At 54.4% G+C, this 25,203-nt stretch overlaps 1 protein-coding gene across 1 annotated transcript; it reads left to right on the top strand.

The window, feature by feature from the left end:
* Window positions 1–535: 535 nt before the first annotated feature.
* On the top strand, window positions 536–24,281 carry LOC116951570 (netrin-1-like). Its single transcript, XM_032970300.2, has 8 exons — window positions 536–761; window positions 2,331–3,401; window positions 5,930–6,107; window positions 7,074–7,262; window positions 8,938–9,087; window positions 13,546–13,608; window positions 18,865–18,942; window positions 22,678–24,281. The coding sequence occupies exons 2-8, from the start codon at window positions 2,382–2,384 to the stop codon at window positions 23,070–23,072; spliced, it is 2,073 nt and encodes a 690-aa protein (XP_032826191.1). The 5' UTR covers window positions 536–761; window positions 2,331–2,381; the 3' UTR covers window positions 23,073–24,281.
* Window positions 24,282–25,203: the final 922 nt, after the last annotated feature.

The raw sequence follows: 25,203 nt of genomic DNA, 5'->3' as shown, positions 1-25,203 counted from the left end.
ACACGCGTTTAAATTGCCACGTGGTACACGCGTTTAATTTGCCACGTGCTGCACGCGTTTAAATTGCCACGTGCTACACGCGTTTAAATTACCACGTGCTGCACGCGTTTAAACTTCCACGTGCTGCACGCGTTTAACTTGCCACGTGCTACACGCGTTTAACGCTCTCATTTAGTATACACATTCTTGGGTGATGCGTTGGCAGTGGTGTAGAAGCATAATTATTTGTATGTGCCATGAAGAAGGGCCGTTACCCGAAACCTCGCATATTATTCACATCGTATTTTCTATGAATGTATTATGGTACCAGTTCACCAATAATTTGAAGAACAATTCTCACAACCAAATGCAGCCATAGATATAGCAATGAGTAAATTCCTTGAAACTCAAGTCACAGAAATGATCACCGGTTGCCTCGTCAACAGAATAGGACGGGGACACGGTGGTGGGGGGGGGGGGTCAGAGAGGGGGGAGGCGGGGTGGGAGGGGGGCAGGGTGGGGGGTGGAATGAAAAAGGTTGGGGGGGGGGGGTCGCGGGACTCTTAGTCCCACTCAGTTACACTCCAGCACAGCGGCGTCACTTTATCGGCCCTCGTCGAGCACCCGGGCTGATTGGTCGTTGGCAGCTCAGACATTGGTGGTCACGCGACAGCCGCCGCACGCGGTCGGCTAGGCGCATCGGAGCTGAATTTTCCACGCGCGGCTCCGGTCACCACTGCCGCTGGGCACCGCGCGCCTCGCAGCGGTAGCAGCGACTGAAGGTGAAGTTCGACTCCTCGGTTGTATGTCGTTGTGGTTAGGGGTTAAAGCGGTACCCGCATTGGGGTTATAGCTATTCACAAGTTAAGGGTAGAGCTGTACCCACGTTAGAGTTAATGGTAACGCTGTACCTATGTTGTGGTGAGGGGTAGAGCGGTACCAGCATTGGGGTTAGGGGTAGAGCCATTCAGATGTTAGGGTTAAATCTCTACCCATGTTTGGGTTATGGGTAGAGCGGTACGCGTGTTAGGGTTATGTGTAAAACTATACCCACGCTGGGGTTAGGAATTGAACTATATCTATGTTGGGGTTAGGGGTTGAACTATATCTATGTTGGGGTTAGGGGTTGAACTATACTGGTGTTGGGGTTAGGGGTTGAACTATATCTATGTTGGGGTTAGGGGTTGAACTATATCTATGTTGGGGTTGAACTATATCTATGTTGGGGTTAGGGGTTGAACTATACTCGTGTTGGTGTTAGGGATTGAACTATATCTATGTTGGGGTTAGGGGTTGAACTATATCTATGTTGGGGTTAGGGGTTGAACTATACTCGTGTTGGGGTTAGGGGTTGAACTATATCTATGTTGGGGTTAGGGGTTGAACTATATCTATGTTGGAGTTAGGGGTTGAACTATATCTATGTTGGGGTTAGGGGTTGAACTATATCTATGTTGGGGTTAGGGGTTGAATATATCTATGTTGGGGTTAGGGGTTGAACTATATCTATGTTGGGGTTAGGGGTTGAACTATACTCGTGTTGGGGTTAGGGGTTGAACTATATCTATGTTGGGATTAGGGGTTGAACTATATCTATGTTGGGGTTAGGGGTTGAACTATATCTATGTTGGGGTTAGGGGTTGAACTATATCTATGTTGGGGTTAGGGGTTGAACTATATCTATGTTGGGGTTAGGGGTTGAACTATATATATGTTGGGGTTAGGGGTTGAACTATACTCGTGTTGGGGTTAGGGGTTGAACTATATCTATGTTGGGGTTAGGCGTTGAACTATATCTATGTTGGGGTTAAAAGTTGAACAATATCTATGTTGGGGTTAGGGGTTGAATTATACCCGTGTTGGGCTTAGGGGTTGAACTTTACCGATGTTGGGCTTAGAGCTGTACCCATGTTGGGGTTAGAGCTGTACCCATGTTGGGGTTGGAGTTATTTGGGCTGGGCTTGGGTTGGGCCCCCCTCGCCCGCCCGGCCTCTCAGCGCGGGCCCCGGCCACGGTCACCGCCCCCGGCCCCGTTTACAAACAGAGCCGCCCCGGGCCACGCGGTCCCCTTTTGTTCAGTCCCCCCCCCCCTCCCCGGTGGTCTCGCGACGCGCGGATCCGCAGACTCCACTGATCCCTCCCCTCATCTCCGTGTCTCCCCCCACCCCCCACCGTGGAAGCTACCTATCGCTCATCTCCGTGTCCCCTCGCGCGCGTCTCCCTGTGGACCCTCCACTGATACCGTATCCCCTCCTCTCTTCTCGTCGCTCTTGTCTTGCCCCCACCACCACAACCTCGCCACCACCCCCCGCCGTGTCTCCCCACGCTCCCACAAACCCCCCGTCGCGCAGAGTCGAGGCCGAGCCGAGCTGCGCGTGCGTGCGTGCGTGCGAGCGAGCCCCATGGCCGCGCTGTTGCTGTGCCTGACTCTGCTGGCCGTGGGGGGGCCGCGGACCCCACGAGTCGGGGCCCACTCCACGGGGGCCGCCGCGGGGGTCGTCGCCGCGGCCCCCCCGCGCACGGGGCTCATGTTCGCGTCGCAGCAGAACCCCCCGGACCCGTGCTACGACGAGCACCGCAACCCGCGCCGCTGCATCCCCGACTTCGTGAACGCGGCGTTCGGCAGGGAGGTGCTCGCCTCCAGCACCTGCGGGAAGCCGGCGTCGCGCTACTGCCTGCCCGCTCCAGCCACCGCTGCCGCCGCACAGGGTCCCGAGCCCGTGGCGTCGGGCTTCCAGGGTTCCTCTCAGCAGCAGGGCTCGCCTGGAGGAGCGGCGGCGGTGGCCGTCACGGGGCCGTGCTTCGTTTGCGACGCCGGCGACCCGCGGCGCTCTCACCCGCCCGCCTTCCTCACCGACCTCAACAACCCGCACAACCTCACGTGCTGGCAGTCGGCGAGCGGCGTGCAGTACCCGCGCAACGTCTCGCTCACGCTGTCCCTCGGCAAGAAGTTCGAGGTCACCTACGTGAGCCTCCAGTTCTGCTCGCCGCGGCCCGAGTCCATGGCCATCTTCAAGTCGTCCGACTATGGCCGCACGTGGACCCCCTTCCAGTTCTACTCGACGCAGTGCCGCCGCGTGTACGGCAAGCCGAGCCGCGCCGCCGTCACGAAGCAGAACGAGCAGGAGGCCCTCTGCACGGACGCTCACCTGGCGGCCGGCGGCGGCGGTGGCGATGGCTCGGGCCCGGGAGGCCTGGTGGCTTTCAGCACCCTGGACAGCCGCCCGTCGGCTCACGACTTCGAGAACAGCCCCGTGCTGCAGGACTGGGTGACCGCCACCGACGTGCGAGTTGTGTTCAGCCGCCTGCACTCGGCAGCGGGACCCGCCGCGGACGTGACCGGGCAGGAGTCGAACTCGAGCGGCGCCGACTCGGCGGTGGTCGATGCCCTCTCGCAGTACTACGCCGTGTCGGATTTCCAGGTACGTGGCGGGATGGGCGTTTGTTTGTTTGTTTTTGTTGCGTTCTTTGACTGTATTTTATATTGTGTGTACAGTGTTGAGATGGATGTTTTCCACCTGCATAGTTCCGTCTCGTTTGCAACGGTGTCGCAAGGGACCGGGGGGGAGGGGAGGGTAAGCGACGCGAATATTAAAAATATGTAACCTATACATGGCCTATGCATTACCTATGCATTCGATGCAACGAATATCGCACGCAGTCAAAGGCATCGCACGTAACTGTGAATAATTAAATGATGGTGCACATCGGCAGATCGGGTGGGAGAGGCGAGACCGCGAAAGAATAACAACGATGCCCTTTATTTATTTATTTACCCAGGGAAGCCTCGCTGAGTCTCAAGGCTATGTTTACTTAAACTATCAACGGAAACGATGGCTTTTAATTTACCGGGTAAAGGCCCACTGAGCTTCATCGTTCTCTTTGAGAAGCGACCTGGCCATCACAAATGATAGCTCAGCCAAGTTGGCTTATCATGGGGGAATTTAAAGAAGCCAAATACTCTAAACGCACGTTGACTCTAAATGTGGAGGGGAAAACCGGAGGACCCAGAGAAAAATCCACGCGACCACGGGGAGAGAGACACACAAACTCCAAATATACAGCAGCAGGCGTCAGGGTCTGGATCGAACCCACGACCTCCTGTACACAAGGCGAGGTAGTCAATATCTCCAAGCCACCGTGGCGCCCAGGAGGGTCCTGCTACGACACTGAGATTATTATGCAATTCAGTAAATGAGAGTTGCGGCTTCGTGTGGGAGAACCCGGAAAAAAAACCCCCACCACTCCGTAATACGTGGGGGAGACGCTCAAAGCTCGGCAGAGATGCATTTAGTAATCCATTGCTGCACCGCTGTGTCCTGACCACCGCGGCCACTATAACCGAGGACTTGCCAGGCTTAATCCCCCTGCTTAGCTTGCGACGTATCCCGGGAGATCGGACGCGTGTAGGGTGATTGTACTGCAGGCGAATGAATGGCCCGGGAGCTACGGGCAACACGCATTGTTGATTCTAAGGGTCAACAAATGGGAGACTGAAGCGGGGGGGGGGGCACCAACTCATTTGGGGGTCACCCACATTTCACCAGAATCTACAACCTCAATGGCGCAACTCGACGAGTGAGCTGAGACTTTGTGAAAGCAAAGACGAGATCCGGCGAGAGGGAGGAGGCGATGACGCTGTGCAGTGGCGGTGGTGGTGGCCCTGAAGGTCATTGGTCATGATGACCTCGATAACTTGACCCCGCGGGAAGGGAGCGTTTACAGGGACTGCAAAGCACGGCTGATACACATGTAGCCGGGCATGTTCCATGGGTTAGGGATGGTTTATACTCAAGGGGCTGCATAGAACAAAAGCAGGGATATTTATACACATGGTCAAATAAACAACCGGCACTCTGTACGATGTAAACCTGGCCAGCGATCCAAAATAACCACGTTATGCACGCCAATGTGGCTTTTGAATTAGAAAAGATTGGGAAAACACGGAAAGGGAGCACAGCTGTCGGTCACAATGACCGGAGTCGAGCACCCGACAGAGTTTGACCGGGACTCGTTTCCAACACCACGGCGGGTCTGTTCGTGTCAGCGTCTTCATTTACAATCTGCGCACCTTCGCCTCCCTCCTCTTCCCTCCTCCTCAACCATTCGCTGGCAGCAGCCGCAGCTGGGAACCTCATCCATGCCTTCGGCCGCATCCCGGCTCTACGATTGCAACTCCCTCCTCTCTCTGCGGCCTCCACCACATCCTCGCCGCTGGCCACACGCAACGAGACCACCACCCCAATGATTCATTCCCTCTACCGGTATCCCAATCCAGTCCCGGATAAACGTCAAGATCATGCTCGCAATCTTCCTGATCCCTTGCCTACCTCTCCCCTCTCATCTCACTCTACTCCCCTCCACGCACTCTCCTACCGCACCGCTATCATCTCACTCCCCTCCCCTCCACACACTCTCCTACCTCTCCCCTCTCATTTCACTCTACTGCCCTCCACGCACTCTCCTACCTCTCCCCTCTCATCTCACTCTACTCCCCTCCACGCACTCTCCTACCTCTCATCTCACTCCACTCTCCTCCACACACTCTCCTACCTCTCCCCTCTCATCTCACTCCACTCTCCTCCACACACTCTGCTACCCCTCCTCCTTTCGTCTCTCTTGACTCCTGAGCGAGCCACGACTCAATCCACTGCTGGATGAAGGCCTCTCCAAAGCAACCAACACGCTGCGAAGTAACGATCCTTGCACGTGTTTTTTTGTTCTTCCTCTTCTCCCGCTCAGCCTCCCTGGACGTCGTCCTGGCCACGCTCTTCCCCTCGGGCAGTGCGTGGCCTGCTCAAGGCCGACCTTGAGCACGCATCGGTGGACTTGGCGACGATAAGCGACGTGTCTCAATCCCCGGCGAACGATTATTTCGTAACGACGAGTAACCTCCCTCCCTCCACTTTACACCTCCCTCCCTCCACTCCCTCCCTCCCCACCATCGCAGGTGGGCGGGCGCTGCAAGTGCAATGGCCACGCTTCGCGCTGCGTGCGCGACCGCGACGGGGGCCTCGTGTGCGACTGCCGGCACAACACGGCGGGCGCCGAGTGCGAGCGCTGCCGACCCTTCCACTACGACCGTCCCTGGCAGCGCAGCACGGCCCGCGAGGCCAACGAGTGCGTGGGTGAGTGCGTCGCCACCGCGTGTGTGTGTCGTCACAACGTGTGTGTCGTCACAATGTGTCACCACTGAGTGTGTCGTCACAACGTGGGTGTCATCACAACGTGTGTATCGTCACAACGTGTGTGTCGTCACAACGTGTGTGTCGTCACAACGTGTGTGTCGTCACAACGTGTCACCACTGTATGTGTCGTTACAACGTGTGTGTCGTCACTTGTGTGTCGTCACAACGTGTCACCACTGAGTGTGTCGTCACAACGTGTGTGTCGTCACAACGTGTGTATCGTCACAACGTGTCACCACTGAGTGTGTCGTCATAACGTGTGTGTCATCACAACGTGTCACTACTGAGTGTGTGTCACCACCGCGTGTGTCACCACTGAGTGTGTGTGCCACCCGTGTGTGTCACCCGTGTGTGTCACCACCGCGTGTGTCACCCCCGTGTGTCACCTGTGTGTGGTGTGTGTGTGTGTGTTAGTGTTGTGGGGATTGGCGGCACGGCAGTTAGCACGCCGCGCTACGAACACGGCGGCGAGCCGAGCTCGATTCCCGCTCGACACGACCACCGACGTCAACACCGGTGGCGAATGTATGAACCAGGTCCTGGGCCTCCCCTAGGTCGACTTAACCTAAAATGAATACCTTTGGTGCGGTGTGTCGTAAACATCGCCACTCGGGAGACAAAGGCGGCCGGGCGTGGTGCTGGCCACCTACCCCTTCGTGTGCTGTGCCGACCTTCGTGGGTGCCACTCGCCATAGGCATTTGCCCCGACAGTCTGTTACAGGCTACACGGGGGACCTTCACCTCTCTTGCCTTGGCATGCGTGTGCCAATGTGTCAGCGGGCGTGAGAATTTTATGCGCGCAGATCGCAGTGGTACTCTGCGCGCTCTCGCTCCTCCGCTCACTCGCTCGCTCACTCGCGCGCCTGCGTAACGCCAAACTCTCGCCTCTCCCCCCGCGACCCCGAGCCTGCAACTGCAACCTGCACGCCCGCAAGTGCCGCTTCAACATGGAGCTCTTCAAGCTGTCGGGGCGCAAGAGCGGCGGCGTCTGCCTCAACTGCAGGCACAACACCGCCGGGCGGCACTGCCACTACTGCAAGGAGGGCTACTACCGTGACCTCGGCAAGCCCATCGCGCACCGCAAGGCCTGCAAGCGTAAATCACGCACCGCGTGTGCCCCCGCGCTACCCCCAAAGGCCCCCCCCCTCCCTGCGGGAACTGAGCCCTCAGAGGGGGTCCTCGACCCTCGAAGGCAGGGGTGGGGAACGTCCGGCCCGCGGGCCATATAAGGCCCGCGAAATAATTTAGTCTGGCCCTGCCAAGGCAACCGCATGCGGGACTCGAAATTCAATAAATCTAGGAGCAAACCTGGGAAAAGCAGTTTGCGAGTAGCAACATCGTCAATACCAGCTAACATCATCACACGCCTCGCCAAAGAGAAGCAGTTCCAGCCATCGCATTAGCGGTGAGTTAATTAAATGTTTGACCAAATATAACAGGCAAATTTTTAAGTTGATAATTTTGTATGGCAGAAAAAGGTTCCCCACCCCTGCTCTAAGGGGCGATTTTAAAATAGAAAACTGTAAACAGTTTTTTTTGTTTACGAGGTAAAGCTCCACTGAGCTATGCGGCTCTCTTTATTTTATTTTTTAAGCGACCTGGCCATCACAAATTATTGCTCAACGAAGTGCCTTCGTCATCATCACGTGGACATTTATAGCAGCCAAATACACTAAGCGCGTTGTTAGTTCTAAATGTGGAGGGTAAAAACTCAGAGGAGGACCCGGAGAAGAATCCACGCAACCACGGGGAGAGAGAGACATGCAAACTGAACTTATAATTTATGATAGCCAGGTCGCTTCTGAAAAAAGAGCTATATAGCTCAGTGGGCCTTACCTGATAAAATAAAAATAGTTTTTAGTTTGCAAGGGTGTCTGAGGATGTCTATTGTCTAGTGAACTTGCCTCGTGGTCACCTAGGTTGTAAGAGTTGCGCGTTTATTACATTACGCCTCGCTCCGTCTCAACGCGGACCGCAGCACGGAGTCGCAATGAAGTTGAACGTGGCTCTGCAAAGTTTGTGCGACCTCATTTTTAATTTGTTTTGTTGCACCAAGCAACTTGCGCTCCGATTGGCTGTGGATGCAGACGCGTTGTCGCCGCCACGGTAAAACGAATTCCAACAGGGGCTGAATTGTTATCCCAATATCATTGTTTTGAGGTGAGTTTTAAAACCCCCAGCTAAATTACATTTGATCAGCTAAATTACAATTTAATCTAAATAATGCTCAGATTTTCATACTGGTCAACCCCTTATCAGTGCCTAACTTATTATAGACCAATTCAGGCTTTATTGGTCACCCCGTGCCCTAATGAACCTCAACGTTCATCCTACAAAGTCCCATCACAAGGGAGACACACAGACACAATTAATTGTTTTGCCCGTATTGTGAAACGGCTGTAATGCAGCACGGACCCGAAAACTCAGTTTCTCTGTACAAGAATAAGGGGAAACCATATGGGTTGACAGGTATGGATTTTGTTCTATTCAATCTTGATAAATAACCGTGCAGTGCCTAGTCAACGTTTTATTCATTGGCCTAACAAGGCCACTTTGCTTCCCTAAACGGCCAGCGGCAGAACCGGTAGGGGCCCGCAATAAGAGCGTCGCGAGTTCGAACCCAGGGTTCGCGAAATGAGTACCGCTTTCTTCGGAAGCTAACCCCTCCATCGCAGTAAACCACAAATTGACCGCCGGGAGTTGCCCGCGACTCGGGAGCGTGACGCTCGACCCTCTTGTGTCTGCCCTGCCCGCGTTGGGGGGGCCCCAGCGTGCGACTGTCACCCGGTGGGGGCCGCGGGCAAGACGTGCAACCAGACGACGGGGCAGTGTCCCTGCAAGGACGGGGTCACCGGGGTCACCTGCAACCGCTGTGCCAAGGGCTTCCAGCAGAGCCGCTCGCCCGTCGCGCCCTGCATACGTACAGACGCGCGCGCCACGCGCACGCACGCCACGCACGTACACACACACACCACACATTGCACACACGTGCCATGCACACGCGCGCGCCACACACGCGCACACCGCACACACGAACTCACGGGGCCACGTGCGCCCCACGCACACCACATGCACTTTCCCATGTGCACACTGCATGCACACCACACGCACCACACGCACACACCAGACACACACCAGACACACACTAGACACAGGCACACACCAGACACACACACCAGACACAGGCACACACCAGACACACACCAGCCACACACTAGACACAGGCACACACCACACACACCAGACACAGTTACACACCACACACACACCACACACAGGCACACACCAGACACACACCACACACACACGAACACCAGACACAGGCACACACCAGACACACACTAGACACAGGCACACACCGCACACACCACACACCAGACACAGGCACACACCACAAACACACACCAGACACACATCAGACACACACCACATACACACACCAGACACACACACACCAGACACAGGCACACACCACACACACCAGACACAGGCACACACCAGACACACACCACACACCAGAACACAGGCACACACCACACACCGCGTGTTCACCGCACTGTTGCCCTGTAGAGAGAGAGTAGGTGTCTATGTGTCTCCGTGTCTATGTGTCTCCTTATCTCTCTGTCTCCGTGTCTGTGTCTCCGTGTCTATGTGTCTCCGTGTCTTTGTGTCTCTGTGTCTCCGTGTCTATGTTTTATCTGTGTCTCCGTGTCTCCGTGTCTCCGTGTATCTGTGTCTATGTGTCTCCTTGTCTCTCTGTCTCCGTATCTATGTGTCTCCGTGTCTATGTGTCTATGTGTCTATGTGTCTCTGTGTCTCTATGTCTCCGTGTCTCCGTGTTTATGTGTCTCCGTGTCTATGTGTCGCCGTGTCTATGTTTCTCTGTGTCTCTGTGTCTATGTGTCTCCGTGTCTATGTGTCTATGTGTCTCCGTGTCTCCGTGTCTATGTGTCTCCGTGTCTCCGTGTCTATGTGTCTCCGTGTCTATGTGTCTCCGTGCCTATGTGTCTCCGTGTCTCTGTGTTTCTGTGTCTCCATGTCTCTGTGTCTCTGTGTCACCGTGTCTCCGTGTCTCTGTGTCTCTGTGTCTCCGTGTCTATGTGTCTCTGTGTCTCCGTGTCTCTGTCTCTCCTTGTCTCTGTGTGGGAGTCTCTGTGTCTCCGTGTCTCTCTGTCTCTGTGTGAGAGTCTATGTGTCTCTGTCTCTGTGTCTCCCTGTCTCTGTGTGGGAGTCTCTCTGTCTCCGTGTCTATGTGTCTATGTGTCTCTGTCTCTGTGTCTTCGTGTCTCCATGCCTATGTGTCTCCGTGTCTCTCTGTCTCCGTGTCTATGTGTCTCTGTGTCTCCGTGTCTCTGTGTCTCCGTGTCTATGTGTCTCCGTGTCTATGTATCTCCTTGTCTCTGTGTCTATGTGTCTCCGTGTCTATGTGTCTCTGTGTCTCTGTGTCTCCGTGTCTCTGTGTGGGTGTCTCTGTGTCTCCATGTCTATGTGTCTGTGTCTCCATGTCTATGTGTCTCCGTGTCTATGTGTCTATGTGTCTCCGTGTCTATGTGTCTCTGTGTATCTGTGTCTCCGTGTCTCTGTGTCTATGTGTCTCCGTGTCTATGTGTCTCCGTGTCTATGTGTCTCTGTGTCTCCGTATCTATGTGTCTCTGTGTCTCTGTGTCTCCGTGTCTCTGTGTCTCTGTGTCTCCCTGTCTCTGTGTGGGAGTCTCTGTGTCTCCGTGTCTCTCTGTCTCTGTGTGAGAGTCTATGTGTCTCTGTCTCTGTGTCTCCCTGTCTCTGTGTGGGAGTCTCTCTGTCTCCGTGTCTATGTGTCTCTGTGTCTCCGTGTCTCCGTGCCTATGTGTCTCCGTGTCTCTCTGTCTCCGTGTTTATGTGTCTATGTGTCTCCGTGTCTCCGTGTCTATGTGTCTCCGTGTCTCTCTGTCTCTGTGTCTATGTGTCTCTGTGTCTCCGTGTCTATGTGTCTCCTTCTCTCTGTGTCTATGTGTCTCCGTGTCTATGTGTCTCTGTGTCTCCGTGTCTCTGTGTGGGAGTCTCTGTGTCTCCGTGTCTCCGTGTCTCTGTGTCTATGTGTATCTGTGTCACCATGTCTATGTGTCTCTGTGTCTCCATGTCTATGTGTCTCCGTGTCTATGTGTCTATGTGTCTCCGTGTCTATGTGTCTCTGTGTATCTGTGTCTCCGTGTCTCTGTGTCTCTGTGTCTATGTGTCTCTATGTCTGTGTGTCTCCGTGTCTCTGTGTCTCCCTGTCTCTGTGTGGGAGTCTCTGTGTCTCCGTGTTTCTCTGTCTCTGTGTGAGAGTCTATGTGTCTCTGTCTCTGTGTCTCCCTGTCTGTGTGTGTGAGTCTCTCTGTCTCCGTGTCTATGTGTATATGTGTCTCTGTCTCTGTGTCTCCGTGTCTCCGTGCCTATGTGTCTCCGTGTCTCTCTGTCTCCGTGACTATGTGTCTCCGTGTCTCCGTGTCTATGTATCTCCGTGTCTCTCTGTCTCCGTATCTATGTGTCTGTGTCTCCGTGTCTATGTGTCTCTGTGTTTCCGTGTTTCTGTGTGGGAGTCTCTGTGTCTCCGTGTCTCCGTGTCTATGTGTCTGTGTCTCCATGTCTATGTGTCTCCGTGTCTGTGTGTCTCTGTGTATCTGTGTCTCCGTATCTCTGTGTCTATGTGACTCCGTGTCTATGTGTCTCTTTGTCTCCGTGTCTCTGTGTCTCTGTGTCTCCCTGTCTCTGTGTGGGAGTCTCTGTGTCTCCGTGTTACTCTGTCTCTGTGTGAGAGTCTATGTGTCTCTGTCTCTGTGTCTCCCTGTCTGTGTGTGTGAGTCTCTCTGTCTCCGTGTCTATGTGTATATGTGTCTCTGTCTCTGTGTCTCCGTGTCTCCGTGTCTCTGTGTCTATGTGTATCTGTGTCTCCATGTCTATGTGTCTCTGTGTCTCCATGTCTATGTGTCTCCGTGTCTATGTGTCTATGTGTCTCCGTGTCTATGTGTCTCTGTGTATCTGTGTCTCCGTGTCTCTGTGTCTCTGTGTCTATGTGTCTCTATGTCTGTGTGTCTCCGTGTCTCTGTGTCTCCCTGTCTCTGTGTGGGAGTCTCTGTGTCTCCGTGTTTCTCTGTCTCTGTGTGAGAGTCTATGTGTCTCTGTCTCTGTGTCTCCCTGTCTGTGTGTGTGAGTCTCTCTGTCTCCGTGTCTATGTGTATATGTGTCTCTGTCTCTGTGTCTCCGTGTCTCCGTGCCTATGTGTCTCCGTGTCTCTCTGTCTCCGTGACTATGTGTCTCCGTGTCTCCGTGTCTATGTATCTCCGTGTCTCTCTGTCTCCGTATCTATGTGTCTGTGTCTCCGTGTCTATGTGTCTCTGTGTTTCCGTGTTTCTGTGTGGGAGTCTCTGTGTCTCCGTGTCTCCGTGTCTATGTGTCTGTGTCTCCATGTCTATGTGTCTCCGTGTCTGTGTGTCTCTGTGTATCTGTGTCTCCGTATCTCTGTGTCTATGTGACTCCGTGTCTATGTGTCTCTTTGTCTCCGTGTCTCTGTGTCTCTGTGTCTCCCTGTCTCTGTGTGGGAGTCTCTGTGTCTCCGTGTTTCTCTGTCTCTGTGTGAGAGTCTATGTGTCTCTGTCTCTGTGTCTCCCTGTCTGTGTGTGTGAGTCTCTCTGTCTCCGTGTCTATGTGTATATGTGTCTCTGTCTCTGTGTCTCCGTGTCTCCGTGCCTATGTGTCTCCGTGTCTCTCTGTCTCCGTGACTATGTGTCTCCGTGTCTCCGTGTCTATGTATCTCCGTGTCTCTCTGTCTCCGTATCTATGTGTCTGTGTCTCCGTGTCTATGTGTCTCTGTGTCTCCGTGTTTCTGTGTGGGAGTCTCTGTGTCTCCGTGTCTCCGTGTCTATGTGTCTGTGTCTCCATGTCTATGTGTCTCCGTGTCTATGTGTCTCTGTGTATCTGTGTCTCCGTATCTCTGTGTCTATGTGACTCCGTGTCTATGTGTCTCTTTGTCTCCGTGTCTCTGTGTCTCCCTGTCTCTGTGTGGGAGTCTCTGTGTCTCCGTGTCTCTCTGTCTCTGTGTGAGAGTCTATGTGTCTCTGTCTCTGTGTCTCCTTGTCTCTGTGTGGGAGTCTCTCTGTCTCCGTGTCTATGTGTCTCTGTCTCTGTGTCTCCGTGTCTCCGTGCCTATGTGTCTCCGTGTCTCTCTGTCTCCGTGTCTATGTGTCTATGTGTCTCCATGTCTATGTGTCTCTGTGTCTATGTGTCTATGTGTCTATGTGTCTCCGTGTCTATGTGTCTCTGTGTCTCCGTGTCTCCCTGTCTCTGTGTGAGAGTCTGTGTCTCTGTGTCTCCGTGTCTATGTGTCTCTGTCTCTGTGTCTCTGTGTCTCCTCTTCCAGGGATCCCGGTCGTGACCTCCGTCCACACAGACAATGGCGTCGGGAACCCAGAGAAGCCCTCAGGTGGCGTCTCGAGTTCAATCTCACATCGCCACGTTACCTCACGTTACCTCACACACGTTACCTCACACACGTTACCTCACACACGTTACCTCACGTTACCTCACACACGTTACCTCACACACGTTACCTCACATGTTACCTCACACACGTTACCTCACGTTACCTCACACACGTTACCTCACGTTACCTCACGTTACCTCACACACGTTACCTCACACACGTTACCTCACGTTACCTCACACACGTTACCTCACACACGTTACCTCACGTTACCTCACACACGTTACCTCACACACCTTACCTCACACACGTTACCTCACACGTTACCTCACACACGTTACCTCACACACGTTACCTCACGTTACCTCACACACGTTACCTCACACACGTTACCTCACACACGTTACCTCACGTTACCTCACGTTACCTCACGTTACCTCACACACGTTACCTCACACACGTTACCTCACGTTACCTCGCGTTACCTCACACACGTTACCTCACGTTACCTCACACACGTTACGTCACGTTACCTCACACACGTTACCTCACGTTACCTCACGTTACCTCACACACGTTACCTCACACACGTTACCTCACACACGTTACCTCACACGCGTTACTTCACGTTACCTCACACACGTTACCTCACGTTACCTCACACACGTTACCTCACGTTACCTCACGAGACTCTGCATGGATCCTGCATTGGCAAGTTTTTTTGTTCCGAGTACCCCGAGGAGGAGGGGGGGGGGGGAACCTTCCCCCTTGAGAGTTCCGCACAGATGGGTTCACGAACCCGCTCGCTGGCGCCGCCATCTCCCGGCACCTCCTCCACGTTCACGACCAAAGCCACCGCCACCACCGCGGGGCTGATGGACGAGCGATAGAGAGAGGGGGAAGGAGAGAGATGGAGAGAGATAGATGGAGAGAGAGATGGAGATAGATAGATGGAGAGGGAGATGGAGAGAGAGATGGAGGGAGATATGGAGAGAGATAGATGGAGAGATAGATGGAGGGAGAGATGGAGAGAGAGATGGAGGGATAGATGGAGAGAGAGATGGAGAGAGAGATGGAGAGAGAGATGGAGAGAGAGATGGAGAGAGAGATGGAGAGAGAGATGGAGAGAGAGATGGAGAGAGAGATGGAGAGAGAGATGGCGAGATAGATGGAGAGAGAGATGGAGAGGGAGATGGAGAGAGAGATGGAGGGAGAGATGGAGGGAGAGATGGAGGGAGATAGATGGGGAGAGAGAGATGGAGAGAGAGATGGAGAGAGATAGAGAGAGATAGATGGAGAGATGGAGAGAGATAGATGGAAAGAGATAGAGATAGATGGAGAGATGGAGAGATAGAGATAGATGGAGATAGATGGAGAGAGATGGAGAGAGATAGATGGAGAGGGAGATGGAGAGGGAGATGGAGAGAGAGATGGAGGGAGAGATGGAGAGAGATAGATGGAGAGAGATGGAGGGAGAGATGGAGAGAGATAGATGGGGATAAATAGATGGAGGGAGAGATGGAGGGAGAGATGGAAAGAGAGAGATGGAGAGAGAGATGGAGAGAGAGATGGAGAGAGAGATGGAGGGAGAGATAGAGAGAGATAGATGGAGATAGATGGAGAGAGAGATGGAGAGATAGATGGAGAGAGATGGAGAGAGAGATGGAGAGAGATAGATGGGGATAGAGATGGAGAGAGAGATGGAAAGAGATAGATGGAGAGAGAGATGGAGAGAGATAGATGGAGAGATAGATGGAGAGATAGATGGAGAGAGATAGATGGAAAGAGATTGATGGAGAGAGAGAGATGGAGAGAGAGAGATGGAGAGAGATAGATGGAGAGAGAGATGGAGAGATAGATGGAGAGAAAGATGGAGAGATAGATGGAGAGAGATAGATGGGGATAGATAGATGGAGAGAGAGATGGAGAGGGAGATAGAGAGATAGATGGAGAGAGATGGAGAGAGATAGATGGAGAGAGAGATAGATAGAGAGATAGAGAGAGATAGATGGAGAGAGATAGATGGAGAGAGATAGATGGAGAGAGATGGAGAGAGATAGATGGAGAGAGAGATAGATAGAGAGAGATAGAGAGAGATAGATGGAGAGAGATAGATGGAGAGAGATAGATGGAGAGAGATGGAGAGAGAGATAGAGAGAGAGATGGAGAGAGAGATGGAGAGACTGGAGATGGATGGAGATGGATGGAGAGAGAGGGGGATGGAGATAGATCGATGGAGACTTTAGACTTTGAAACAACTTTTATTGCCGCCACCAGTAACATCACTGGAGGCGATTTCGATATGAAATACACAAAGTCACCAGAAAACAAATGAAAATAAACGCTACAAATCAACGCGCTGTGGCGCTAAAAGCACCGCGCACACCACGAAAGAAAAGTCACGTGGTGGTGGTCATCGTGCACGCCACGTTGACGAGCGAGCGCTTCATAGTTCATAGTTAGTTAGTTCATAGTTCATTTATTTGGTATAGCCCTGTGAGCCATTCGGCTCTTGAATCGGGTGCAACCGCAACAAACAAAAAACATGAACAAGAAAACATCTTAAAGTGATTATGTGACTGTGCAAACAGAAAATACAGGTAAAAAAATATCAAAATATTCCTGAAATAGCACCGTACACCAACGCTGTGTGCAAAAATCCCAGTGGGATGGAAGTCAAATAACAACAACAACCACAAGACAACTAAGATTAAGGCCATCAGTCTAACTCCGTACTACAATAAACAAAAACATGGCCAAAACAAAAAAAAACTTTTCGAAATCACTGTGACCGAATTTTTAACAATAAACTACATAAATAAATTATAACACCAAAATCTAGAGCCCATAGCTGGCTGCATGAGTCACTCCACAACAGACGGTGAACACGAGAGATGGAGAGAGAGAGAGATGGAAAGAGAGAGATGGAGAGAGAGAGAGAGATGGGGAGAGAGATAGAGAGAGATGGAGAGACATTGGAGAAGATATTACACTGATCAGTTTATGGAGGAAGAGAGAGAGAGAGAGGGATGGAGAGAGAGATGGAGAGCGATGGGGGTAGTGGGAGGGGGGGGGGCGTGTTGACACGCGTGCCCCAGAGGGAGGTGCCCACAAAAGCAGCTCAATTGAATTTCGCGCTCCATTTGACCGCGATTAGGGGAGCCGCCCCCTCCACCCGTGCCCCCCCCCCAACCCCACCCCCCTCCACCCGTGCCCCCCCCAACCCCACCCCCCTCCACCCGTGCCCCCCCAACCCCACCCCCCTCCACCCGTGCCCCCCCAACCCCACCCCCCTCCACCCGTGGCCCCCCCAACCCCACCCCCCGCCGCCCCCTCCGCCCCGCCCCCCCCACCACGCTCGCGCGTCGCTGCCACCGTTAGCGGTCGCGCATTATTTATTTATTTATCCGGGCCCTCCCCGGTGTTTTTTATTAATTCTCGATGCACACATGGAGACGTGCATTGAGATTATTTTGCCGCTCTGAATGTCCCCACGTGATGACACGCCGCTTTGTTTTGGGCTATCATTTGTGGTGGCCAGGTGGCTTTCTGAAAAGTACAAAATAAGTTAATTCCTCGGCGGGCTTTGCCGGGTAGGAACGGATGGTTTAGCTGTATTTGAATGCGTTTCGGACGATTTTGTTTGCCTTACATTGTACTTTGCACTCGTGTTTTTGTATTGACTGTCGTCTTAACGTTCTTACCCGCACCAACTGGACATCTGTGGAAAAAGAGCGTATATAGCTCATCGGATTCCTCCAGTATAAATACATCTTCTGATTCTGATTGTTTGCCTTAACGAATAAACGCAACGCTGAGTCCGATGGCTGTTTTAAAGATAGAAGCTGCGCTGATTGGGACGTAAAACCGTAGAGCCTAGGAGGAAAGCCATGCAGAGCAGCGGGGGGGAGAGAGAGAACGTGCAAACTCCACGCAGAAAGGCGGCCCAAGTCAGGAATCGAGTCTATGCATTTTTATTTGGGGTGCCACGGTGGCTAGGAGATGTTAACTACCTCGCCTGGTATGCAGGAGGTCGTGGGTTCGATCCCGACCATGACGCCTGCTGTATATTTGGAGTTTGCGTGTCTCTCATCATCATCACGGTGGCTAGGAGATATTATCTCTCTCGTCCGGTCTACAGAAGGTCGTGGGTTCGATTCTGACCGTGACGCCTGCTGTATATTTGGAGTTTGTGTGTCTCTCTCTCATCATCATCACGGTGGCTAGGAGATGTTAACTACCTCGCCTGGTATGCAGGAGGTCGTGGGTTCGATCCCGACCATAACGCCTGCTGTATATTTGGAGTTTGCGTCTATCTCTCATCATCATCATCACGGTGGCTAGGAGATATTGTCTCTCTCGTCCGGTCTACAGAAGGTCGTGGGTTCGATTCTGACCGTGACGCCTGCTGTATATTTGGAGTTTGCGTGTCTCTCTCCCCGTGGTCGCGTAGTTTTTTTCTGGGTCCTCCGGTTTCCCCCTCCACATTTAGAATCAACATCACGCGTTTAGATTATTTGGCTGCTATAAATGTCCACATGATGATAAGCCAACTTCGTTGAGCTATCCTTTGTGGCCAAGTCGCTTCCGTAAAAAGAGCTATACAGCTCGGTGGGCAATTACCTGGTAAAATAAAAAAAATATAGATTCAGTTGAGTTTATTAATATTTTAATAATTTTATAATTTTAGAGCTTTGTCAGTCCACGGCTGCGCAGACCTCCGCGTGGCATCTCGCCACATGTGAGGTGGGTTCCCCTTGGGGCATCCTGGCCTCGTTAAAAAAATAATTGGCCGAACTTCCCAACGCAGGATCCCCTCCTGAAATGCATCCTGGGTCTGGACAGATTGACTACAATAATACGGATAAATAATACACAACCCTTTGTCAATTCACTACTGGATGAAGACCTCGCACCGTGTAAGTCGTGGTGAATTATTTAGCCATACTTCACCACGCTGGTCAATGCGGGTTGGTGAAGATAAGAGGCCCAGGACTGGTTTAGATATTGCTCCCTGCTCATGTTAGCCTTGGCCGTGAATCAAACTCGGGTTGGCGAATTTATAGTGCAGCGTGCCAACCGTTGCAGCGTGCCAATGACTGATGTGGCTTTGCACATTAGTCCTGGTGCGGTGTGTAAACATAACCACTGGGAAGACAAAGGCGGCCGGACGTGGTGCTGGCCACCCACCCCCTCGTGTGCCGTGCCGCCCAAAAGTCTGTGAAGGCTGTACGGGGGATCTTTGTCTTTGTGCAGCTGACTGTGACTCCCACTGCAAACCCTCCAAGGGGAAACTCAAGCTCAACATACGGAAGTACTGCAAGAAGGACTACGGTAAGCTACGCACACACGCGCACGCCGCCCAGAACGACACACGCCGTCTGGAACCACCTCACACACCGCCCAGAACCACACACACCGCCCAGAACCACACACGCCGTCTGGAACCACCACACACACCGCCCAGAACCACACACGCCGCCCAGAACCACACACGCTGTCTGGAACCACCACACACACCGCCCAGAATCACACACGCTGTCTGGAACCACACACACACCGCCCCTGGTGTGGCAACGGCGGACAGACTCGTGTCCATGTGCCGCACGGAGGCGGTGGTGAATCGGCGCCGCTCACAGCGAGCGGGCGAGTGAGCGGGGCCCGGTCTGGAGAGGTTGTCCCGAGAGCTTCGCGAAGGGGGCCCCCACGCTGTTAGATTTTCCCACGACCGCCTGTTTGTTCGGGGGGGGGGGGGGGGTGCGACGGAGGGCCACGGGCGGCGGGAGAGTAATTTGGGAGGCCAAATAATTTGTGCCTTTTTAGGGGAAACAAAAGGGGAGCGCGACGCCTCACGGCACCGCGTGTCCGATCCCTCCTCCTGCTGGGGTGGGGGGGTGCCGAGAGTGGGGGGCAGTGTGGGGGGAGGGCGGGGGCGGGGGGGGGTGCTGAGATTTAATTTAATTCCTCAGAACCTTAGGAGGAGGAGGAAGAAGACACAAACAAAACAAGTTGTTCTGTCAGTAACGGTCACTATGGCTGCACGCGAGGCTGGCCTTTGCACAGAATTTTCATCAGTCATTGTTGTCTCTCGAGTCCCAAAGCCCCGCCACCGAGAAATAGAGCGGCCGTGGCTCACACAGCCACCGCCACCCACCCCCACCACCCCCTCCAACACCATGAGAATTAAAGAAAGGAGAGCAGCGAAGGGCCTCCGTATTTTAAACACGGCGCTTTGTGCCGCCCGCATTGCGCTGCGTCTCTCCGGCGACCGTTGCTGAGCCACGCACGGGGGGGGAGGGAGGGATGGGAGGGGGGGTCGCTACCAACTCCCCCCCCCCCCCTCTTTTCTCCCCTCCCCCCCAGCTCGGTCAAGATGAGATCCGGCAGGGAGAGGTAAATAAATTCGGGAGTGCGGAGAGAGATTCGGGCGAGAGAGGGGACAGAGATAATGTCAGGAGCGGCAGGATGGGAATAAGACTATATATTTACACTGGAGGAATCCGATGAGCTTTGAAGCTCTTTTTTTCGCAGATGTCCAATAGGGGCGGCTAAAAACTTTACAACATCAACACCAACCAGTACAGAAACACGACAGGAGCGCTAAGCATAGGAAAGGTAAACATAACGAGCTGTGGTTGGTGTTAGTGCCCTCCTCCTCCCTAACGCTGCCGCGTGTGGTCGCATCGTTCACGTCGCATCTCATCTCAACGCGTTTGAGAGTGGCACCCCCGGTATCAGCTGTCCCTGTGCAGCGCAAGGTGACTCAGCAGCGGGCCTGCAAAGGGACATCAGTCAGCTGCCGGCACGGGGGGCGATGATTGCCTCTGCTGTTGCTGCTGCTTCTTCTGCTGAGCACGATCCCATTCGAGCAACTTGAGGGGCAGCTTTTAGAATTTCGCAAATTTGGGAGGAGACGCAGAGGAGAGAGAGAGTTGGGGGGAGGGTGGGTATGTGGGAGAGGGGCTAAAGATGAAAGTGGGGAGAGAGGTGCGAGCGGGGAGAGAGGGGAGCGTGGGGAAAGAGGGTGGAGAGAGGGGCAGAGACGGTGGAGAGAGGGTGGGGAGATAGGGGAGAGCAGGGAGGAGATTTCAGGCCTCTTTGTTGACTGGGCTCTGGTGCCGCGGCAGCTGAAAGAGCAATACCGACGAGAACAAAGTTTGCCTTCCTTTATTTGGATCTCCCCTAGACGGCCTCACCACCCAGCCTCACCGCCTCGGCCTCACCAATCAACCTCACCACCCGGGCTCACCACTCCGGCTCACCACCACGGCCGCACCACCAACCATCACCAACTAGCCTCATAAAACAGCCTCATCACTCGGCCTCACCATCCAGCCTCACCACCCATCCTCGAGACTCACCACCCAGCCTCACCACCCAGCCTCACCTCCCAGCCTCTAGACTCACCACCCGGCCACACTACCCAGCTTCGAGACTGACCACCCGGCCTCACCACCCTGCCTCTAGACTCACCTCCCAGCCTCTAGACTCACCACCCAGCCTCACCACCCTGCCTCTAGACTCACCACCCAGTCTCACCACCCTGCCTCTAGACTCACCACCCGGCCTCACCACCCGGCCTCTAGACTCACCACAGTCTCTAGACTCACCACCCAGCCACACCACCCAGCCACACCACCCAGCCTCGAGACTCACCACCCGGCCTCACCACCCAGCCTCTAGACTCACCACCCAGTCTCACCACCCTGCCTCTAGACTCACCACCCGGCCTCACCACCCTGCCTCTAGACTCACCACCCAGCCTCTAGACTCACCACCCAGCCTCTAGACTCACCACCCGGCTTCACCACCCTGCCTCTAGACTCACCACCCAGCCTCTAGACTCACCACCCAGCCTCTAGACTCACCACCCAGCCTCTAGACTCACCATCCAACCTCACCACCCAGCCTCTAAACTGACCACCCAACCTCTAGATTGACCACCCAGCCTCACCACGCAGCCTCTAGACTCACCACCCAGCCTCACCACCCAGCCTCAAGACTCACCACCCAGCCTCACCACCCAGCCTCTAGACTCACCACCCAGCCTCACCACCCAGCCTCTAGACTCACCACCCAGACTCACCACCCAGCCTCTAGACTCACCACCCAGCCTCACCACCGAGCCTCTAGACTCACCACTCAGCCTCACCACGCTGCTTCTAGACTCACCACCCAGCCTCACCACGCAGCCTCTAGACTCACCACCCAGCCTCACCACCCTGCCTCTAGACTCACCACCCAGCCTCACCACCCAGCCTCTAGACTCACCACCCAGCCTCACCACCCAGCCTCTAGACTGACCACCCAGCCTCTAGATTGACCACCCAGTCTCACCACCCTGCCTCTAGACTGGCCATTCAGCCTCACCACCCTGCCTCTAGACTGACCATCCAGCCTCACCACGCTGCCTCTAGATTCACCACCTGGCCTCACCAACCTGCCTCTAGACTCACCACCCAGCCCATCAACACGCCACTACTCGCGAGACTCCAGTTTAAAAACGGGGTGGCCAAAAGCCCGGATTCGAACCCAGGATGTTGAGTGGCGATGGCTCCGATAGCTCTGAGCCGCCCGGCCACCCCCGGGACTTTAACGCCGTGGAGCGGCCACCTCCATCAGCGTGGCTCACGGTGGAACATTCATCTTGCTCGGAGTTCCTCCTGTCTGCCGCGTCGACCGTGCAGGTTTCACAAGCGCGCATTGCAGTTGGGCCACATGCAAACAAACGACGAAAAAACAATAGCATTCTATCCGTCTTGATTTTTTTTGTGGCGAACGCGAACGATTTGCGCTTCTGTACGTCTCACCTCTACACCCCGAGACGGGACGCAGCGAACGCGACTCAATTTGTCGATCCCAAGGGGGTTGACGGGGTTGAGTCAACCCCACTCCCTCCACCCCACTCAGACCGCGATTTGAACTCGCGACCTTCGGCCGGGCCGGACTGAACCAAAACCGCGTCGCCCCCTTTGTGAACGTCGCACGCGGTGGATGACTCGAGACTCAACTCAAGCGAACTCCCCACCCGCCTCGCCCTCCCTCCCTCCCTCTCTCCCGCCCGTGCAGCCCTGCAGCTGCACGTGCTGGACGAGTCGGCGGCGGGCGAGTGGACGCGCTACACGGTCAACATCATCTCCGTCTTCAAGCGCGGCGGCGTGAGCGGAGGAGGCACCGGCGGCACCGGCGGCACCGGCGGCATGGCACCTCGCCGGGCCCAGCTGCGCCAGGCCCTGTGGGCGCGCTCCCGCGACCTCGCCTGCCACTGCCCCCCGCGTTTCCGCGCCGGCAAGAAGTACCTGCTGCTGGGTGGGGGGCCCGCCGAGCACGCCGCCCCCTCCGCGACGGGCGGCCTCGTGGCCGACAAGGACAGCCTGGCGGCGCCGTGGCAGGACGTGTGGGCGCGCCGGCTCAGAAAGCTGCAGCGCCGCGAGAAGAAGGGCAAGTGCCGCAAGGAGTACTAGCGGCAGGGCGCCCCCCCCCCCTCTGCCCCCCCTGCCCCCCACCGCCGCTTGGCGACACATTGGTACGTTACCGTGAGGTTACAGCGTGACGACCCGAAATGTCAAATTTATTTGGTCAAGCCACTGCCTGAATGGAAGGCCTCGCCACGCCATGTCGTTCATGGGAATTGTTTGACCATACTTCACCACGCTGGTCAGTGTGGGTTGTTGAAGCTCAGCGCCCGGGGGGAGTGGGGGATGGGGTTGAGTGGAGAGGGGGCTAGGATCGGTTCTGACATCGTCTTGCCACTGATGTTAGCTGTGGCCGGTAATTGAGCTAGGATCTCCGCTGCCCCCTGAACGAGACCCCCCCCCCCCCAGCCTCCTCCCGTTCCGTTCGTTTTTTTTTTCGGAAGCGACAACATTGAACGGCAAACAGCGGTGAGTTTCAATCAGATGCTGTGAATCATTGCAGGTGATGCGTAGGTATCCCTGGGTCACGGGGTCATCCGGGGGGGGGGTGAGAGGGGGTGAGGGGGAGGGTGATCCGATGTCCCGCAGTTCTCGTTCCGCATCTCTCCAGGGACCTCCGATCAACATTGTCGACGTCGTCGTCAACATCATCATCATCATTACCGCATCGGTCGAGATCATTTTGTACATTGTCTATTTTTAAGAGAGGCTTAGTTTTCGTTTGGCATAAATCCTTTGAAGAGAAGTTGCGCGTTAGGCGTTTCTCGCGTGTGTTTTAATGGAAGCAGAAGCCGAGGGTTGCGAAGCGGAGGGAACGCTCCGCGTGGATCGGCGTTCCGAGCGAAGCTACCCGGGGAAATGGAGGGGGGTGAAGGGGGGAGGGTGAAGGGGCGAGGCCGGTGGCGTCGATGATCAACGCAGAGGGGTGTCAGCGGCGTCTTTCGGAAGTTCGGTGGGGGGTGGGGGGGTTAAACGTTCACGATTCACGGTGCAAATACGCACACAGTTTTTTTATTCTCTCTAAATACTGGTACTAAAAAAATATATATATATATACACGTGTGTAATTCAATGGAAGGAGTGTTTGGGGGGTGGTGATGGTAGTGGAGGGGGGGGGGGGGATAAACAAAACGAGTTATTTAATAACTTTTAAGATATTGCGAAGTTTGCGTAGGAACTGTTAGCGCGCCGCGACGAAGCGGGAATTAACGCCGACACTACTAACGCCTTGCCTGAATAAAGATGGGTTCCTTCCTGCCTGGGAGTACGCATTCTGAACTGTGCTCCCCCACCACAGTCACAAACAGTGGAGTCACAACCAGGCTGGACTCACAACCACAGTCACATCCACGGTGAAGTCACATCCACGGTGAAGTCACATCCACGGTGAAGTCACAACCGTGGAGTCACAGCCACAGAATAACAACCATGGTGGAGTCATATCCACAGTGACATGCACAGTGGAGTCACAACTAAAGAGTAGCAGCCACGGTGGAGTCACAACCAGGCTGAAGTCACAACCACGGTCACATCGACAGTGGAGTCACAACCATGGAATAGCAACCACGGTGGAGTGCCAACCACATTCACATCCACAGTGGAGTCACAACCATGATAGTCACATCCACGGTCACATCCACGGTGAAGTCACATCCACGGTGGAGTCACAACCATGGAATAGCAACCAGGGTGGAGTGACAACCACAGTCACATCCACAGTGGAGTCACAACAACGGTGGAGTCACAACCACAGTCACATCCACAGTGGAGTCACAACCATGGAATAGCAACCAGGGTGGCGTCACAACCACATTCACATCCACAGTGGAGTCACAACAACGGTGGAGTCACAACCACAGTCACATCCACAGTGGAGTCACAACAACGGTGGAGTCACAACCACATTCACATCCACAGTGGAGTCACAACAACGGTGGAGTCACAACCACATCCACAGTGGAGTCACAACAACGGTGGAGTCACAACCACAGTCACATCCACAGTGGAGTCACAACCACGGCGGAGTGACAACCACATTCACATCCACAGTGGAGTCACAACCACGGCGGAGTGACAACCACATTCACATCCACAGTGGAGTCACAACCACGGTGGAGTGACAACCACATTCACATCCACAGTGGAGTCACAACAACGATGGAGTCACAACCACATTCAC

Source organism: Petromyzon marinus, chromosome 43, assembly GCF_048934315.1.
Source record: "Petromyzon marinus isolate PM22_M1 ecotype Great Lakes invasive population chromosome 43, UKy_Petmar_22M1.pri1.0, whole genome shotgun sequence".
NCBI classification, from domain to species: Eukaryota; Metazoa; Chordata; class Hyperoartia; order Petromyzontiformes; family Petromyzontidae; genus Petromyzon; species Petromyzon marinus.
The sequence above is the reverse complement of the archived record's forward strand: the minus strand, read 5'-3'. Positions and strand labels throughout refer to the sequence as shown.